This window comes from Glycine soja, chromosome 14, assembly GCF_004193775.1.
Source record: "Glycine soja cultivar W05 chromosome 14, ASM419377v2, whole genome shotgun sequence".
In the NCBI taxonomy this organism is placed as follows: Eukaryota; Viridiplantae; Streptophyta; class Magnoliopsida; order Fabales; family Fabaceae; genus Glycine; species Glycine soja.
The window spans coordinates 39385865-39404990 of NC_041015.1; the positions used below are offsets into that span (position 1 = coordinate 39385865).

Below are 19126 nucleotides of genomic sequence, written 5' to 3' on the forward strand. Positions count from 1 at the left end.
TGAAGTCAATTACATGAGGAACCAGCCCAGAAACAATTTTAATGCAGGTGGATTTTCTAGATTCCAGCATGGACAACAATACAACCAACAACAGGGACAATGAAGGAACCATCCTAGGAATCAATTCAGTAGAGACTAGGGGGGATCATCCATAAGGCCGCAACAACAAGGGCCTAGTCTCTATGATCGCACCACGAAGCTGGAAGAGACTCTAGCTCAATTTATGCAGGTTTCTATGTTTAACCAAAAGAGCACAGAGTCTGCTATAAAGAATCTGGAGGTCCAAGTGGGACAACTCACAAAACAATTGGCGGATAGGCCATCAAGCAGCTTTAGTGCTAACACTGAGAAAAATCCAAAGGAAGAATGTAAAGTTGTCATGACAAGGAGCAGAATGGCAACCCATGTGGACGAAAGAAAAACTGAGAAGAGGATGGAGGAACATAAACAACAGATGGCTGATGAACTGGTGCTGGAACCGGTTAATGATTTAGTTGAACTTGAAGAAATTGTTGAGGAAGCAAAAGGTGATGAAGAAGGAGAGATACCAATAAAAAACTGTCAAGAGAGAATAAAGAAGGAAGAAAAAGAAAAAGAAAAAGAAACAAAAGAAAAGGAAGAAAAATTAAAAAAAATGAAAAATGAAAAACAAAAAGAGAAGGTTGTTGAGATTGAAAAGAAGAAGGGCAAAAGTGAGGCTAACTCAAAAAAGAAGAAAAAGGCTACTCCTATTGAATGCAAGGAGGTACCTTATCCATTGGTACCCTCCAAGAAAGATAAAGAGCGACATTTGGCAAGATTTCTTGATATCTTCAAGAAACTAGAAATTACTTTGCCATTTGGAGAAGCACTTCAGCAATTGCCCCTCTATGCCAAATTTTTTAAGGATATGCTAACAAAGAAGAATCGATACATCCATAGTGGCAGAATTGTTATGGAAGGTAACTGTAGTGTTGTGATTCAACGCATTCTTCCACCTAAGCACAAAGACCCTGGAGTTGTCACGATACCGTATTCTATTGGTGAGATTGTTGTAGGCAAAACTCTTATAGACTTGGGAGCTAGTATCAATTTAATGTCTCTTTCCATGTGCTGGCGACTTGGAGAGATAGAGATAATGCCTACATGCATGACCCTCCAGTTAGTTGACCGCTCTATTACAAGGCCATATGGAGTCATTGAAGATGTTTTGGTGAAGGTTAAACACCTTATATTCCCAGCTGATTTCGTTGTCATAGATATAGAAGAGGATGCTGACATTCCTCTCATTCTTGGTTGCCCATTCATGTCTATTGCAAGCTGCATGGAGGACATGGGAAAGAAGATACTGCAGATGGGCATAGAAGATCAGAAGATCAGCTTTGATTTGTTCCATGAGGACAAAGATCCACCTCACCAAAATGTCTATCTGAAAGTGCATGTGATGGAGGAAAAGAGACCTGAGAAGAAGGTCCTTGAAGTAGGAACTCTCTTGGATCCTGGATAACAGGATGATGCGTCAAGCTAATGACGTTAAAATAGCACTTACTGGGAGGCAACCCAGCTTTTCTTTCCCTTTTCTATTTTCATTCTTACCTCTTGCATGTAATTAGGATATCTTGCTTGTGATTGTGATTAATTTCAGCTTGTTTAGAAATGAACAAGGGGTTGTGAGCTTGTGTGAAGAGATAGACAGAAAAAGACTTAGAATTTTTTTTTCAAATTTTCTATCCGCTAAGCGCAGACCATGCGCTAAGTGCTCAGTCTTCACGTGCTAAGCCGAGCTTGCTCACGCTAAGCGCACAAACCCCTGATTGGTTGGCTGAATAGTTCAGCTAAGCGCACATCACTATGCTAAGCCCCACATCTTTGCAGTAATTGAACTTTAACATGTGGGCTTAGTGTGGATGATGCGCTAAGCACCACTTCTTTTTTGTAAACATTTCATTGTAGTAGCGCTAAGCGCGCTATCCTGCGCTAAGCCCCAGATCCATTATGTAACTTGAGCTCTTAAGCTGGGCTTAGCTGGCCAGGAGCCGCTAAGCGCCAATCTCTTACGGTTTTTGAACTCTTCGAAGTGCGCTAAGCGCGCTTGTTGCGCTAAGCACGCCTGTTGCACTAAGCACGCCTGTTGCGCTAAGCCTGAACTACTCTCTGTAAGTTGAAGCTTGATGTTACACTAAGCCTCACATCTCAGGCTAAGTGCATGTTGCAGAAAATTTTGTGTTGCAGAAAGCGTTAAGCGCAGCCTGCTGCGCTAAGCCCCAAATGCTCACTGTACCTTAGAACTTCAAGTTGGGCTTAACGTGAGGCTAGGCTAAGCGCTAGTGTGTTAAACTCAAACGTCACATTGACACGCTAAGCGCAACTGTGTGCTAAGTAGGGGTGGGTAAGCGAGCCGGCTCACCCTGCATAAGGCTTGCCCGCATAAGCCCGCATTGGCAACGGACCGGGCCAGTCCGCCTCGCTTCTTACACGGACCAAATAAATTGGTCCGCCCCCGCCCCGCGGACCCTGAGGGTCAAACGAGCCGGTCCACGGGCCTAGTTTTAAAAGAATTTGAATTTTAATAAAAATACAATACAATCAAATTAAGTTCAGTACAGATGTAAATAAAATCTCAATAATTAGTCAATTACATCAATAAAATAAATAATGTCTTAACAAAAGAATATCCAAGCAATAAATCTAAAATATGAAATTTAAACATCTCCAACAACAAATGATTCCATATTTGAAGTAGCTTGAGCTTTCTCCATCTCCACATTTAAGAGTACAACAACAATGAATCAGCCCCAACAAAAATAGGATAAAAACAAATTCTAGAGAGAGAAAAGATGTACTTTGCATGGTGGCGCGGTGGTGGGCTGAGGCTGTGCCGCTGTGGTGTGTCGCGTGACTGCGTGAGTGTGAGTCACATTTTGTTTTCCTTGTAAGGGAAATAGTCGTATGACTTACGTGCGTGCGTGACTGCGTGGTGGAGAAAAACCGTGAGGAGAAGTGTTCTTATCCTGCTATAATGATAACGGCTAAATATGATGTTAGTTATTTTTTATAATAAAAATATATTGAAATATCTTTAAAAATATTTATTTAACAATTATTTTTTAGCTTAAATGATAATAATTGATATTTTTATTATTTATGACTTGTAGATATGAAAATGATAGATTAAAAGAAAAAAAGATCAAGAAAATATCAAAAAGGAAGATTTTTAGCATGTTATCACTTATCTTTTTTTATCTTAATCTTTTATTTTTGTTATCTATCTTATCCTTTTTTATATGTATCATTTTTTAATTTAAATCTTTTATTTTTATCTTTAAATCTTTATCTTATCTAATATATTTCTTTATCTGTTATTTTAAAAGAAAAGTCTAAAGGGAAAAAGAGAAAATCAAAACTAATATAATTGGGTTATGATCACACAAATCTAACCTAATGCGGGCTGCGGGCAACCTGTGGGCCAAACCCGCATGGTCTGCGGGTTAAGTGGGGCGGGCCCAAAAATATGACATAACCATGGACCATTTAAAAAAAATTGGTCCGTAACCCGTGCGAAGCGCGGGCCCCGCGGGCCAGTCCATGCACTTGGGCTCGTTTGCCCACCCCTAGCGCTAAGCGCGCTGTCATACCCTAATTTCATCCTGGGACTATTGTTTGTCGGCATGCGACCTTCGTTTGACCACTTCAAAATGTTTAATACCCATTACTGTGGAATCTGTAATGTTCCGAGACATTTCGGAAAGAAAACAGTCAAAAACACAAAAGTGGGGGGGGGGGGAACTTATCAAACAGGGGGTGCACTCAGGAAATTTCATCCAGAACATTCTAGAGGGGGGGGGGTAAACTTATCAATTACGGGTGAACTCACGAATCTTCCTCAAGAAGCCTCTGGGCAGCAACCATCTCCATTTTGTTAAAAAATGGCATCCAGGGCTTTCGTAAAATTTCCAAAAATCTTGGATTAGCATATTTCCCTTATTATTGGTTAAAGGGAAGATAAAAAAAATGGGAAAATCAAGTCCAAACTGCTTCGATAAGGCTTCCATAACTTTTCTGTATAGTACAAAAAGGGGGGTGAACTTAGTCATTGGGGTGCGCTCAGAAATCTTCCTCAAGAAGCCTCTAGGCAGCAAGAAGCTCCCCATTTTGGCTATAAATAAGGGAAGGGGGCTGTGTAAATTTATCCCTGACCCCTATGCTATGCATTTCAGCTATTTTGGGTGAAAAACATGTGTTTCCGTGAAGAAATTCCAAGCCGAGGTGCTTCCGTAACACTTCTGAGACGTTTCCGTGAGCAAATTCGTGAACATTTTCCGCTGTTCTTCACCGTTCTTCATCCGTTCTTCGGTCTTCAACCGGTAAGTGTTCGAATCAGAGACTTTCAATTCATTTCTTGTTTTGTTTGCTTTCATTCTTCATCTCATTCACTTTCGATTTTCTTTTCTTTTGCTTTTAAAAAGCTTTTTACTGTTTATTTAAGTCGTTATCTCGCCTAATAATTGATAAAATGAATTTCAATCGATCATTTGTGTTGTAATCTTGTTTAATCACTATTAAAATAAAATCCAACCGATCGTTCACGTTGTAACTTCGGTTAAATTAAAAAAAGCCAAATAATAATAAAATAATCAAAATATCATAAAAAAAATCAAAATATCTAGAAAAAAATAATAATAAAATAATCAAAAAAATCAATCGGACGTTTTTCTTTGAAAGTTTCCTTGAATGAATTGACTAATAATCAAAGTGAAACTAAGGCTAAAATCAACACACAAACTAAGCTTTGTCCGCAAAAGCCACTCAAAACCGTTTTAAGGTCCAACGCCTTAAAACGGTCCTCTTTGCTTTTATTGGTTAAAATGGACCATTCAAAGCATAAAATTAACACATAACTTTATCGCTTTTTGCAAGAACTACGTAGGTCTGAGTTCCTCATCGCAATTGAGGATATGTAGGAGCAAAAGCCCCGCTTTTGTCGGCCACCCTCAAGAGATCATTAATGGTCCAATGCCTTAACGTTTCTCTCCTTTCAAAACCAATAAATTGTTAATGGTCCAACGCCTTAATGTTTCTCTCCTTTCAAAAAAACAAGAGATCGTTAATGGTCCAATGCCTTAAACGACTTTTGTTTGGTGCCAGGCCGGCCTACAGGGGCCTACGACCTGGCCTACATAAAGCCTGGCCTGAACTGACCCATTTAATTAAAAGGTTAGGCTTAGACTTTTTTAAAAGCCTATTAAATTAAATAGACCAGGCTTAGGCTTATTAAAAAGCCTTATAAGTCTGATAGGCCGGCCTATATATATATATATATATATATATATATATATATATATATATATATTATTTTTTGGGTACAATTAATTTTATTTTTGAAACTAGCAGACTTTGATTACACATTACTACTCCATAACTTCTATTACTATAATCAAGTAAGACTTTAATTACAATTTAGGTGTGAGTCATGTGTCCCTTTATATTTCTCATTATTTTTATTGGCTTTCCTATTCCTGTTAATGTTTCCTTTTTCTTTAACTTTTCTTTTCTTTAACATTCCTATTACGCTCTTCCTACTCCAGAATATTAAAGATTTAATGCGAAGAAGGCTTTTAAAAAGGCCAGGCCGAGCCAAAAGAAAAGCCTTTGATAGGCTATAGGCCAGGCTCAGGCCTAAAAAATTCATCATAGGCTAGGCTCAGGCCTTTCAAAGCCTAGCCTGGCTTGGCCTATTCCCACCCCTAGGTCCAACGCCTTAAACGACTTTTGTTCGGTTAAAATCGATCTTGCAAAAAAGATCAAAACAACTTATCCAACATTCAGTTCTTATGAAAGAATTACGTAGGTCTGATTTCCTCATCGCAATTGAGGATACATAGGAGTGAGGGAAACACCCTTGTCGACCACAAAAAGATAAAAAAATACAAAAAGGCCCATAAAAAGAAAAAAAAAAAACATAAAAAAGGGGAAAAATACATAAAAACAGAAAATGGGGAAATACATAGTTTTGAAGTCATATTTACACACGTGATTGAAGTTTGTCGTCCCTTGTGACGGACGCGTGGGGTGCTAATACCTTCCCCGTGTGTAAAAATAACTCCCAAAGCTTTCACGATTAAAGTTCGTAGACCACACGTTCTGGTTTTTCCGACGTTTTCCTCGAATAAACGTTGGTGGAAACTCCGCACGCCTTCCTCCCTTGGAAGACGCACCCGTGAGCCCTGCGTCGCCCTCCCGCCAAAGGGTAGGTTGCAACAGTTGGTGACTCCACTGGGAACTGTTTTTAGAGAGTTAGACCAATCAATCAGTGTGCAACATATCATCATGGCTTCTTCTTTATTTATGTTCTCCCTTCCCTTTTATCTTTGGTTTTTTGTTCATATTTGTACATAACCTTTGCTATGTTGTTGTGTTTGGTGTGTTCGTCTATCGATTACATTCATAGTTACAAATACCCTTCTACACACACATGACACCTACACCTTACACACACATTGAGATATTAGGCCCTATGCCCGGGTCTATGTGAGCCATAAGGAGTGGAGGTGAATCTGTGGTCATGCTGGGTCTCTGACTCGCTTGATGACAGTAAAGCCTCATCTAGAGTTTTCCTCTTTTAGTGATGCCTTGTCGCCGATAGTCCCTATTGCCACAATGTATTACCTAAGAGGATGATATCTCTAGAAGCGAGTAAGGTTACATAAAACCATGCTTGGGAATTGTCACTAGAAGGGGACTTTTGGATCATTTCCATTAGATTCCTCAATTAGGGGCATATAGAAAACTCACTCTGGCATATTCCTTGATTGCATCACGCCTCTCTTCACGACATCATAATGAACATATTGTTCTTGCATTTGTCAGTTATCATATTCAAGCATCACATTTTTGCATTGCATATGCATTCAACATACTTTTTGTTCTACAAATTGCATACCTTTTGTTTTCATGTTCGCTCATGCATGATCCTTGCATTTTCCTCTACAAAACAAAGAAAGTCACGATAAAGCACGAACAATGCATCATTCACATACATCCACATTTTTCATTGGTTGCATTGCTCATTGCATTCTTTCCCTGAAAACCAAACTTTAATCATTATTATCAAAAGGGAAGAATGCACTTTACGACACCCTTACCGAACGCATGCTAGAGCTGGAGGAATGGCTGAAGTAGACGAGGTGCAAGAGTGGATGAAGGCCGACATGGAGGCCATGAAAGAACAGATGGCCACAATGATGGAGGCCATGATGAGCATGAAGAAGATAATAGAGGTCAATACGGCTACAGTTGCCACTGTCAGTGTTGTTTCTAGGGTGGACCCGACTCCCCCATCTAGCCTCAACCTAATAAATCGTCCAACCTTAGATACGGGCGACCCTCATTTTGTGCAAGTCCAGAACAAGCATATTTTCTCGTCATATGGTTTGCCTTCGAACTATACTACACCCAATGAGAATGTCAATAACTCCACTCCTATACTCATTGAGAGCCAACAACCTCAAACTGATCATGCACATGTCTCTCAACCCACGGGGGAGACACATGAAATATCCCATCGCAATCTAGCCGACTTCGAGCCTCGCCTCAGATATGCCACTGAAGGGTAAGCAGTTGGCGATATACCCCTGCAAAACACTTTGGAGGGCCCTCAATATCACCCACAACCACACCCCTTGCATTCCACAACGGGTAAAAACTCTCCTGCTATGGCAGAAATGGGAAAGTTGGATCATCTAGAGGAAAGACTCAGGGCCATTGAAGGAGGCAGAGATTATGCCTTTGCTAACCTAGAAGAGTTGTTCCTAGTACCCAATATCGTCACCCCTCCCATGTTCAAGGTGTTGGACTTTGACAAGTACAAGGAGACTACTTGCCCCAAGAACCATCTAAAGATGTATTGTCGGAAGATGGGGGCATACGCAAAAAAATGAGAAACTGCTGATACATTTCTTCCAAGAAAGTCTTACTGGGGTAGCTGTCACCTGGTACACTAACTTAGAACCTTCCCGAGTCCATTCTTGGAAGGACCTAATGGTTTCCTTCATTAGGCAGTATCAGTACAATTTTGATATGACCTCAGATAGGATGCAACTACAGAACATGGGTAAAAAGGGGCATGAATCTTTCAAAGAATACGCCCAAAGGTGGAGAGACCTGGCAGCTCAAGTGGCACCTCCAATGATGGAGAAGGAGATGATCACAATAATAGTAGACACATTACCAGTGTTTTACTATGAAAAAATGGTGGGGTACGCACCTTCAAGCTTTGCGGATTTGGTCTTCACCGGCTAAAGGATTAAAGTGGGTCTGAAAAGAGGCAAATTTGATCATCCTGCTTTGATGAATGAGAAAACTGGGGCAAATGAAGAGGATGAGAATGAGGAAGGAACCCATGTTGTGGCTGCCATTCCTACATGGCCAAACTTCCCACCAACCCAACAATGTCATCGCTCAGCCAATATCGACCCTTCTCATTACCCACCACCCAGTCATCCACAAAGGCTATCCCTAAATCATCCACAAAGTTTGTTGGCCGCACATCCAATGCCAAGCGCAAACCAAAACACCAACCAAGAAATGAATTTTGCAGCGAAAAAGCTTGTAGAATTCACCCTAATTCCGGTGTCCTATGCTGACTTGCTCCCATATCTACTCGATAATTCAATGGTTGCCATAACCCCAGCCAAGGTTCCTCAACCTCCATTTTTTCGAGGATACGACTCAAACGCAACATGTGCTTATCATGGAGGGGCCCCGGGGCATTCCATTGAGCATTGTAGGACCGTAAAGCATAAGGTGCAAGGTCAAATTGATGCGAGCTGGCTGGAATTTGAGGAGAATCGCTTGTGAATCCTGACATTCACAAGAAATGCCACACATGGGGCAATTTAAAGGTTGATGCTAGATGTCTCTAATGACTCATTAGGATTTTCAAGTTTATGCCATTATTGTAAACCCCAGTTACAATGTTAAATAATATGGATAAATTTGACATCCTTGTCTCTCTCATCCTTTCACAATTACATCTTTGCTTATTCAACTTCCACCGAAATGTAAGTGTAAGCCATTGGTTTGTTTGCTCAAGCGACCTGTGCTCCTAAGTTTTTTGACTTCCAAGACCGTTCAATCAGAAATTACTCGTGCTACACATTTGATGAGGGTGCTGTAAACAAGGAGTAAAGCAGAAAAGTTCAAAAAAAAGAAAGAAAAAAGAATTTGATTGTCTGTGTTTTCAAGTAAAAATATAAGCATTCATGTGACCTCATTTTATCATTCCTGAAAGTTTGTCTTTTTGAGAGAGAAGGGAGTTATCAAAAATAGGAGTCGTTTGACTTAATCCGTCAACTGAAAAATCCTTCAATTGTTTCTCGTCCTTGAAAATCCTTTTGGAGAATCAGCCGCTTCTTTTATTCTTCCTTGCTACAAGGTTATGCAAACAAAACAACCATTGATACCTCAAAGCCCTACATTGGGGCAATGAGGGGCATTGTGGATGAGCCTCAAGCGAACCTAAGGGCAGGTCAAAAGTTCTCACCCGTTGATGTTTTTAAACAAAAAAAAGGGAGTGACAAACCCTGGGATTTCAGTGGATTGATTAAACGGCTCCATCGCCGTCACTCCAAAATTGTCAAGTGAGTAAATCAAACATGACATACACTCTGAGGGAGTTCCCGAAGAGATTTGCAAAGATAGGATGAGGTTGCATGAAATATCACCTCTTTCAAAAGGACAGTTAATCTATGTCTTCCAAAAAATCAAATCAAAATCAAATCACAAAATAGGGAAAGAATGTCATGAACATTGTACAACTTTCCATTACATTGCATTGCTGCATACGAAGTCCGCATTTACCGCATTTCAAGAAAAAGGTTGCCTGCATCTGCATCCCTAAAAATCATGTTAACTACATAAATTTCCTACATCTATTGTCCAATCTTTTGAATTTGGGATGGCCGGCCCTCTAGATGAGTCAATCTCTTACTTTCTCATAAGGGTGGACCCATGGGTACTAGTACCTATTGCCTTTAGAGGGCTTCACGTCCTCCCCTTCAGAGGGCTAAACGTCCTCGCCTTTAGAGGGTTGCCCGCCCTCGCCTTCAGAGGACTGCACATCCTTTCCTTTAGAGGATTGCATGTCCTCGCCATCAGAGGATTGTATGTCCTCGGCTTCAGAGGGCTACACGTACTCGCCTTCAGAGGGTTGGACGTCCTCCTCTTCAGAGGGCTACACGTGCTCTACTTTAGAGGGCTGCACGTCCTCGCCTTTAGAGGACTGTACGTCCTCGTCTTCAGAGGGCTGCACGTCCTCCCCTTCAGAGGGCTACAGTCCTCACCTTCAGAGGGCTCCACGCCCTTGCCTTCAAAGTACTGCATGTCCTCACCTTCAGAGGGCTACACTCCCTCACCTTTAGAGAGCTACACGCCCTTGCCTTTAGAGGACTGCACGTGTTCGCCTTCAGAGAGCTACACGCCCTCGCCTTTAGAGGACTGCACTTCCTTGCCTTCAGAGGATTGCACGTCCTCGCCTTCTGGGGACCACACCTCTTCGCCTTCAGAAAGCTTGACGTCCTTGCCTACAGAGGGCCACACGTCCTTGCCTTCAGAGGGCTACACGCCTTCGCCTTCAGAGGATTGCACGTCCTCGCCTTCAGGGGACTACATGCCTTTGTCTTTAGAGGGCTTCGCGTCCTCGCCTGCAGAGGGCTACACACCCTCGCCTTTACAGGGCTACACGCCCTCGCCTTCAGAGCGCTGCATGCCCTCCCCTTCAGAGGGCTACACGTCCTCGCCTTCAGAGGGCTACACGTCCTCGCCTTCAGAGGGCTGCACGCCCTCACCTTTAGAGGGCTACACATTCTGGCCTTCAGAGGGCTACACACCCTCGCCTTAAGAGGGCCACACGCCCTCGGCTTCAAAAGGCTACATGCACTCACTTTCAGAGGATTGCATGTCCTCGCCTTCAGGGGACTACATGTCTTCGCCTTCAGAGGGCTTCACGTCCTCGCCTGTAGAGGGCTACACGCCTTTGCCTTTACAGGGCTACACGCCCTCGCCTTCATAGCGCTGCATGCCCTCCCCTTTAGAGTGCTACACGTCCTCGCCTTTAGAGGGCTGCACGCCCTCACCTTCAGAGAGCTACACGTCCTGGCCTACAGAGAGTTGCACGCCCTCGCCTTAAGAGGGCTACACGCCCTCGGCTTCAAAGGGCTACACGCCCTCGCTTTGAGAGGGTTGCATGTCCTCACCTTCAGAGGGCTACATGTCCTCGCGTTCAGATGGCTGCACACCCTCACCTTTTGAGGGCTACACGTCCTCACCTTTAGACGGCTGCACGCCCTCGCCTTCAGAGGGCTACACTTCTTCGCCTTCAGAGGGCTCTACACCCTCGCCTTTAGAGGGCTACACGCCTTCTCCTTTAAAGGACTGCACGTCCTCACCTTCAGAGGGTTACACGTCCTCGCCTTCAGAGGGCTGCACGTCCTCCCCTTCAGAGGGCTAGACGTCCTCGCCTTCAGTGGGCTGCACGCCCTCACCTTTAGAGGACTGCATGTCCTCGCTGTCAGAGGGCTACACGCCCTCGCCTTCAGAGGGCTACATGCCCTTCCATTCAAAGGACTGCACGTCCTTTCCTTCAGAGGATTACACGTTCTCGCCTTCAGAGGACTGTACGTCCTCGGCTTTAGATGGCTACATGTACTCGCCTTTAGAGGGCTGCACGTCCTCCACTTCAGATGGCTACACATGCTCTCCTTCAGAGGGCTACACGCCCTCGCCTTTAGAGGACTCCATGTCCTCGCCCTTAGGGTACTACACGTCTTCGCCTTCAGAGGGCTTGACGTCCTCACTTATAGGGGGCTACACGTCCTTTCCTTCAGAGGGCTACACGCCCTCGCCTTAAGAAGGCTGCACGCACTCGCCTTCAGAGGATTGAACGTCCTCACGTTCAGTGGACTACATGTCTTTGCCTTCAGAGGGCTTCACGTCCTCGCCTGCAGAGGACTACATGCCCTCGTATTTGGAAGGTTACACGCCCTCTCCTTTAGAGGGCTTCATGCCCTCCCTTTCAGAGGGCTACACGTCCTCACCTTCAGAGGGTTGCACGCTATCACCTTCTGAGGGCTTCATCTGCTTGCCTTCATAGGGTAGCACGCTCTCGCCTTAAGAGGGCTACACGCCCTCCCCTTAAGAGAGCTACACACCCTTGCCTTTATAAGGCTGCATGCCGTCACCTTCAGCGGGCTACATGTCCTCGCCTTCAGATGGCTACATGCCCTCACCTTTAGAGGGCTACACGTCCTCGCCTTCAGAGGGCTGCACGGCCTCACCTTCAGAGGGATACACTTCCTCGCCTTTAGAGGGCTACATGCCCTCGCCTTCAGAGGGCTACACGCCCTCACCTTCAATGGACTGCACGTGCTTGCCTTTAGAGGATTGCACATCCTCACCATCAAGGACTATATGTCCTCACCTTCAGGGGACTACACGTCTTCTCCTTTAGAGGGCTTCACGTCCTCGCTTGTAGAGGGCTACACATCCCCGCCTTCAGAGGGCAACACGCCCTTGCCTTCAGAGGGCTGCACGCCCTCACCTTCAGAGGACTCCACATCCTCGCCTTCAGGGGACTACATGTCTTCACCTTTAGTGGGCTTCACGTCCTCGCCTGCAGAGGGATACACGCCCTTACCTTCAGAGGGCTACACGGCCTCGCCTTCAAAGGGATACACGCCCTTGCCTTCAGAGGGCTACACGCCCTTGCCTTTAGAGGACTAGATGCCCTCACCTTCAGAGGGCTACATGTCCTCGCCTTCAGAGGGCTGGACGCCCTCACCTTCAGAGGACTGCACGTCCTCGCCTTTAGAGGGCTTAACATCCTTGCCTGCAGAGGGCTACACGTCCTCGCCTTTAGAGGGCTGCACGCTCTCTCCTTCAGAGGACTGCACGTCCTCGCCTTCAGGGGACTACATGTCTTCGCCTTTAGAGGGTTTCACGTCCTCTCTTGTAGAGGGCTACACGCCCTTGCCTTTTGAGGGCTGCACGCCCTCACCTTCAGAGGGCTACACGTCCTCGCCTTCAGAGAGCTACACGCCCTCGCATTCAGAGGGTTACACACCCTTGGCTTTAGAGGGCTGCACGCCCTCGCCTTCAGAGGGCTACACTTCCTCGCCTTCAAAGGGCTACACACCCTCGCCTTTTGAGGATTGCACTTCCTCGCCTTCAAAGGACTGTACGTCTTTGTCTTCAGAGGGCTACATGTCCTTGCCTTCAGAGGGCTGCACGTCGTGCCCTTCAGAGGGCTACATCTCATCGCCTTCAGAGGGTTGCACGCCTTCACCTTCAGAGGACTACGTGTCCTTGCCTTCAGAGGGCTACACGCCCTCGCCTTCAGAGGACTACACGTCCTCTCCTTCAGAGGGCTACACGCCCTCGCCTTTAGAGGGCTACATGTCCTCGCCTTCAGGGGACTATACGTCTTTGCCTTTAGAGGGCTTCACGTCCTCGCCTACAGAGGGCTACACGTCTTCCCCTTCAGAGGGCTGCACATCCTCGCCTTCCGAGGACTGCATGCCCTCCCCTTTAGTGGGCTACACGTCCTCGCTTTTAGAGTGCTCCACATCCACGCCTTTAGGGAACTCAAGGTCCTCTTCTCTTAATGCTTAAGCAAGACTTGCGCTCTCGGGTGAGGGGCCGGTAGTTTCCTTTTATCAGTTCTTGGTCCACCCCCTATTCTCGGAGGAGGGCCAACTGTGCGAGCACAACCAGAGGAGGAGGCAGGTCTCCAGCTTTGACGAGGAGGCTATTGCACAGCTACTATGCATACCGGGCAAGATTTCGCTCAAACCACTGCAAGGAGACGAGTGCAGATCCTGCGCACCAACATGACCACTCTTATGTAGATATGGATGATGTTGCCACTTAGCAACATTCTGCCTAGCGACCACGACTCCGATCTCCCCCTGCTGAAGTGTCAGCTGGTTTATGCCATCATGACACAGGTAAGTATGCACGTGGCTCAACTGATTTCTGATGCCATCTACTGTTTGCAGGGATCGCGCCCATAAGACACCCAGTGGACCCGAAGAAGTCCAACAGGTTCTTGGGGTTTCCAGCTCTGATTATGGGCCTCTGCCAGTTCTATGGAGTGTCCGTCTCCCCCAACAAGGTCATCAGGTCCCCTATTAACAGGGCTTTCATCAAGAAGTACCGCACCCCTAGGCAGGCGCTGTAACACCTTGATATATATATATATATATATATATATATATATATATATATATATATATATATATATATATATATTATTAGTAATTATATTTGATGTTTGATTATTTTGTTGTGTTATTTTATCCGTAATTATTTTCAAAGAGGTGAATTTATTTCATAGAGGGGTGTGGGTAGATAAGAATCTAGCTTCTCAAAGAAGCCACAAGGAAGCTTCTCGAGGAAGCTACATGGAGCTGTCTCGGTAAAATTGCTGCCCAGCCGTCGTTAACCGTTGGATCTTCTCGAAATTTGGTCTAGAGTTTCACGGAACAATTTTCCATGATCGGACCGTTGGGATCTTGGAGAAGACGTCCGGATTGTGCACGATGTTTCCGTTTCCGAGAGCATTAGTCACTTGTGCGTTTTGAGCCTTGTAGTCCAAGTAGCTTCGGAAAAATGCCATTTCCTTCTCCTTCTTTCTTCCAAAACCATTTCCAATTTTTCAAGCTCTTTCTCCATCACCCACAGCCACCATTAGCCCCATGAATCGCCGTTTTCCTCCATTGAAACTCCACTACGAGAGGAACCCGTCGATCGGAGTGGAACCGTCTGACTTGGCTCGCGGCTTTGGTAGAGAACGAAGCCCTAATCTGACCTTTCATTTTCCTTGAGGTAATCGTGGTTCTACGCTTGTTTCTTGTTTGTTTCATCTTACCTTTGCATCATTCTGAGTTTGGAAACCGCCATTGCATGTTTTATGCTTCCTCTAAAAAACCCTAGAGCAAAGAGACTTTGTAAAAGTTATCCTTTTATGAAATGGGTGTTATTTTCGTGACCTTCACTGAACCCCGGTCGCATTGGCGTAATCGGAATTTCAAAATGATGTCCCTTTGTAAAACCCAAAATGCTCTCAGCACTTTCATGTAGTGACATGGGTGTTTGACCCAGAGCATTGTTGTTAGCTTTGTTTCTGAAATCCATATTAAGTCTCCTTCATTTTGGCATGGTAGAGGCTTACGTGGAACTGACGAGTGGGGACAAAAATGAAATCTTCAAGTGTCGTGACGAGGAACCCGCGGGTAGCTCACAATAGGTGAGGGGAGTTTATTATTAAATTTATCGTTTTAACACAATAGTTAAGGTCAGGGAACTTAGCTATGAGAATAATTGTCTGTCCCTGTTGCATGCTAATTTTTCCTTTATAGAAAATGATGTTTTTAACTAATGGGATGTGATATAATTGTCCTTGATGTGCATGCGGGTTCTCCAAGAGAAATAATGTTTTTAACTAATGGGATGCGATATAATTGTTATTGATATGCATTCTGGTTTTCAGGAAAAACTATGTTTTGACGAATGGGATGCGATATATATTTATTGTGATGAATGAAATTGGTGTCTTTATTTGATTTGTGTTGTTTGAAGACCTGGGGAGTGTAAATCTCAGGCATGAAAGAAATATATATGTGCGGAATGCAATTTATTGTTGATGTCGCTATCGAGGATTTTAATTGATATGTGGTGATATTGATAATTATGATGATATTGATTTGAGATGACGTTGTTAATAAAGACCATCTCAACATGATTTGATGTTATTGTTGATGATTATGTTAATATGAAATGAGGTCGTTGTTGTTGTTGATAACGTCATTGAGACGAGATGATGTCTATGTTGAGAATGATATGAAAATGGAATGTTGATTGATGTTGGAAATGCATTGGCATATGCATGTTGTGTATGTTCATGGGGGGTGCATTGACCTTGTCGGACGACCTATTCGTGGGGGACTAGAGTGGTTAAAGAATCTAAGCATTCGTTGCGGGGATGCTTAGACGCTTTAATTTGTCCATGGTCATTGCACTTGATGGTGCCCATGTTCGATATGTTGGATGTTGTGTATGTTCATGGGGGGGGGGGGAAGTTAATTGACCTTGTCGGATGGCCCATTCGTGGGGGGACAAGCGTGGTTAAAGAATCTAAGCATTTATGAGGGGATGCTTAGGTGCTTTAATTGGTCCATGGTCATTGGCACTTGCTTGTGGCCACGTTCATACGTTGTATGTAGTGTATGTTCATGGGGGGGGTGCTTTGACCTTGTCGGATGGCCCATTCATGGGGGACTAGTGTGGTTAAAGAATCTAAGCATTCGTTGCGGGGATGCTTAGGCGCTTTAATTTGTCCATGGTCATTGCACTTGATGGTGCCCATGGTTCATACCTCATATGACATAGGAAATAGAATAACTGTGGCAGAGTGTACTTTGTACTAAGGGGGCACGTCACCTGGTAGGGAACTCCTTGTGACCCCAGGTTGATCACCTAGGGGGAGGGGCAGTTACGGTGCATGACTGGGTGGTCTCGACGAACTCTGCCTGGTTTCCTAAGTGAGAGTGTCGTGTGGACACGCTTAGGCTATTTCCTGGGATTTGGTTGTTGGTACGCACCACATTGCATCTGAGAGTTGAGTCAGGGGCATGCATCATTCCGAGTAGTATTGATTGGATTCGTGGGTGCATGTTGACTGATTGTGAAATGTGGGTGTTGAATAATGAATGTTGTGTAAGCTCATAATATTTGCCTATGTTTCTTGCTAATTGTGGTTATTTGGATTTGTATTGGTTCTTTTTATAATGAACTCACCCTTGCAATTTTGTATCGTGTGGTTGATACCTGTGATGATCGCGAACCTTGTTCTTGGGAGCAAAATGATAGCAGTAGGGTGCAGGGAGTAAGATTCTGGTGAGGAGCCGCCGAGCCGATGTGATGACGTTGGTATTATTTTGGGAGAGAGAGTTGTGTTTTGTAATCAACTCCTCCATAGTTGGTTTTCAAGTTTTATTTTGTTGAGTTAAAGAAGTAAACCTCAGATTATATATATATGTATGAACAGATTTAATTTCCATGATGTGTATGATGTGTACCGAGTTACTATTCCTACATGATTATATACTCACTTAAGTAATGGCGTGTTGTTGGGTGAATGTATGTTGTGACAAAATTACTTCTATTTTCATAAGCAAATTAAGGCAGTTTTTTTATATAAATTGAAATTATTGCATATTGGAGTGTTGATATCGTAGCGCCGAGGTGGGTCGTTACAGGCGCAGGGCGAGGCACCACAGCAGCCTGGGGACGGCCAGCAGCGGACAACAGACGCACCGCCACCACCTCTAGAGTCCACCTCAACTCATCTTCAAAGGCTGGAGAGTTTCCTACGACACATGGTCGACCAGTAGGCGACCAAGTCCAAAGCCAAAGCTAAGTGAAAGTACTAGGCCCATGACCGACAAGTCATTACGCGTCCGGCTCAAGACGTTAAAGAAGCGCTACTAGGAGGCAACCTAATACCTTTTAAATTTCTGCTTGTTAGTTTTTCACCTATGTTTCTTAAGTCATAGTTGGACATGCCTAGTTTCTCATGATCCTAGGAATTTAAATAAAATAAGCACAAGCTCAGAAGGTAGTCATACCTCACAAAATATATGTATGTGTGTTTAGGTAGCGAAAATACCTTAGATATGCATGTATGTAATTTAGGTAGCAAAAAAATACCTCACAAAAATATACATATGTTTAGGTAGCAAAATACCTCAAGAAAAAAAAAATTGTTTAGCTAAAAAGCCAACATGCTTTTGAAAGGAAATGAACTTGTCATTCAGAACCCAAGGTTTTTGAAGAAAAATGTGTATGCACCTGAAGGGTGAATGCTGTGAAAATTTTCCCAAACTCCTAGAATGGACTCGGATGGATGCATGAATTGATATAAGAACATGTTTTGGAAACACTGGGTTGACTTAAATAGGAAAAATGAATTTTGAGCCCTAGTGTCACATGACCATAAAAACTTGATGCTTGAGTGTTCACATGGGTGCATGCATGACCAGTTTTGCATAAAATTTCCAAATCATCATTGTTGTATGTGTGTCATGGAAATAAATGTGGGACATCCCCTTTATCCCTGAACCGCTGGCCAAACCAACACCCTGACATACATCATGTCCGGCCGTTCTGCAAGCCTTTTAAGTCAAGACCTTAAACCACCATAAACCTTGACCCAGCTTGAGAATTTCCATCCCTGTCCTCTGAAGAAGGAATAGTGGGGTCTCCCAAGAAAAAAAGTCATTCACTATTGAGCTGCTAACACGCTTCCAAAACAAAAAAGTTCTCGATCAAAGATCGAAAGAAAACAAAAGACAAAGAGAAATTCCCAGTCAAAGATCGGAAGAAAACAAAAGAAAAAGAAAAATTCTCGATCGAAGATCGGAAGAAAACAAAAGAAATATATAGAAAGGTCTTCAGACCAGACAATATTTGAACAATACAGAATTGTCATAAGCAAAAAAGAAAGGAAACCACGACTTGAAGTGGTCCTCTCCCTTTGATTGCCAACCAAAGTCCTGTGCGCCGGCGACTTTTTCGCCCCGCACTAAACAAAAATAGAAAAGGAAAAGGCCAAAACACTCAGAGCCAAATTTCCCACCAAAAACACTATTCCCAAAAAAGGTCCTATTGATCCATGATCTTGCACGTAATCTTTGATTTGATAGGAAATGATTTGCAAAATCAAGTCATGACATATCTATGGTTCGGAATTAGGATAAAACACTTGCTTGTGTGAAGTTTATACACTTTGAGTGATTTTCTTCTATTTCAGTTGGACCCAGTGTTTCCTCTAAATGGTCATTTAGAAATGAAACGATGTTATCCAAAATCTCATTTGTGGTTATGAGAAAATTTTATCAGCATACTCTCCTTCCTCAACAGACACATTGTTTTTCACCAAAATTTATATGTTGCTCTGATTAGTTGGAGGTTTTGTTTCTTTACTAAAGCATGTTCACATTTTAGTGAAAGAACACCGAGACTATTTTAGTCTCACAAAGGCAGGAACTACGTAAGTCCGAGTTCCTCATCTCAAATTGAGGATACGTAGGAG

General features: G+C 43.7%; 1 protein-coding gene across 1 annotated transcript; it reads left to right on the plus strand.

Moving 5' to 3' along the window:
- The first annotated feature begins 235 nt into the window (after positions 1-235).
- LOC114384052 lies at positions 236-1486 on the plus strand. The gene is made up of 2 exons (XM_028343734.1): positions 236-527; positions 657-1486. Exons 1-2 carry the CDS (start codon positions 236-238, stop codon positions 1484-1486), a joined length of 1122 nt encoding a protein of 373 aa, XP_028199535.1.
- Positions 1487-19126: the final 17640 nt, after the last annotated feature.

Excerpts from the sequence above, each read along its gene's own strand:
- LOC114384052 (XM_028343734.1), top strand. The coding sequence starts at position 236 with ATGTTTAACCAAAAGAGCACAGAGTCTGCTATAAAGAATCTGGAGGTC. Across the intron at positions 528-656 it reads AATTGTTGAGGAAGCAAAAG|AGAAGGTTGTTGAGATTGAA; the intron begins GTGATGAAGAAG and ends AAAAACAAAAAG.